This window comes from Salvia miltiorrhiza, chromosome 3 (assembly GCF_028751815.1).
Source record: "Salvia miltiorrhiza cultivar Shanhuang (shh) chromosome 3, IMPLAD_Smil_shh, whole genome shotgun sequence".
NCBI lineage: Eukaryota > Viridiplantae > Streptophyta > Magnoliopsida > Lamiales > Lamiaceae > Salvia > Salvia miltiorrhiza.
The window spans coordinates 53,064,268-53,065,839 of record NC_080389.1 but is presented as its reverse complement, the minus strand read 5'-3'; the positions used below and the strand labels follow the sequence as shown (position 1 = coordinate 53,065,839).

Sequence of the window (1,572 nt, the reverse complement as noted above, 5' to 3'; positions counted from 1 at the left end):
GAGATGACTTTTTTTAATGATGACAGCGAAATAACCTTTTTGGATATGGAAAAAATTCACGAATAGTGTGTTAATCGGGCCAATTCGTTCTATTTTGGGCGACATCTTTATTGATTGATTTATTTAAATTGTATAGTAAATATTTACGTAAATTAAATTTAGAGTTGTATTTACATCCCTATCCCTAGGCATCCAATCAGCAGTGAGCACTAACACGCCACGCGGCACTCTTTCTCTCTCTTTGCATACGCGTGCATCTCTTCCTTCCTCCTATAAATCCCACTTCTAACTTCCTTTCTCTCTCACTTCTGCGCTTCTAAAATCTGAACTACTTTTCTTCTTCTTTGAAATTAAAAATGGGAACTGCAACATTCATCGACATTATCATCGCAATTCTTCTTCCTCCACTCGGTGTTTTCCTCAAGTTTGGCTGCGGGGTACATCAATTTCATTTTTTCTTTTTAATCTTATCATTATTGCTTTTGAAAAAAGGAAAAAGAAGTAATCAGTTTCACTAACTTCCTTTTTGTGTTTATTTCAATTTCAATGTTTTGTTTGATGCAGGCTGAGTTCTGGATTTGCTTGTTATTGACGCTCTTTGGTTACATTCCTGGAATCATTTATGCTATATATATTCTCACCAAGTAGAGATTCCCCTCTAGATGGTAAGTGGAGTATTATCTTTAATTTCCACTAAGTATATTTTCTTCTTTTTTTCTGTGGTTATAATTGTCATTTTGATTCATCTTTTGTAATGACTATCGCTTTATCTTTTTTGGATGGCTTGGAAGGCCCAAATTAACAAAATGGTTATACTGATTAGTAAAATTGGAAACAAAATATTCTCTCAACTCCCATTAAATTAGTCTCTTATTCTTCTTATTTGGGATCTCAATGTATTTCATTTTCTTAATTCAAATTGGATAAAAACTTTCTTTTTACTAAAATGATTACTCATTATATTTATCTTCTTTAAAATTGTGAATGGAGGCATCTTTTACTTTAAACACACTATTGTAATTCTCTCCCGTTGATTGGGGATATGACTTTATACATAAGGATGCATTTACAAACTAAGATGATAAAATTGAATTATTGCATTCGAGTCTTATTACATGGAGTAATTTTTTCTTGGTATTGAGCATTTGTTCAATGTTACTCCACTTTATAGCTGTCTTGACCACTCGATTCTCTTGAGCATAAGGGTCACTTTAACGTAGAACATCAAATTAAATGATGGATTAATTCAAAGTAAATGGTCTTGAATTTTGGATCATTTTGTGTGGCATCGAAATTTTGAGTTTTTGTCTAAAGTTGCAGGATTTCCTTGATGTGCTAATTTTTTAATCTTTATAGTTGTTTTCATATTTTGCATTTTTCTTGAATGCAGGTGTAGGATCGTGTGCTCAAATTAGAGATGATGCTTCAAAACATGTTTAAATCAATTGATCCTTTTTTGTTTGTTCTTTTGTTTTTCTCTATTGATGTCTAAATCAGTAGTATTCACATTGTAATGTTCCTTTGGTATGAGAATTATAAGTTTATGTAAACAAGTGCGATATGCCATTCTCA

General features: G+C 31.8%; 1 protein-coding gene across 1 annotated transcript; it reads left to right on the top strand.

The window, feature by feature from the left end:
- Nucleotides 1-274: 274 nt before the first annotated feature.
- LOC131014352 (hydrophobic protein RCI2A) lies at nucleotides 275-1,572 on the top strand. Its single transcript, XM_057942297.1, has 3 exons — nucleotides 275-437; nucleotides 565-665; nucleotides 1,391-1,572. Exons 1-2 carry the CDS (start codon nucleotides 357-359, stop codon nucleotides 646-648), a joined length of 165 nt encoding a protein of 54 aa, XP_057798280.1. The 5' UTR covers nucleotides 275-356; the 3' UTR covers nucleotides 649-665; nucleotides 1,391-1,572.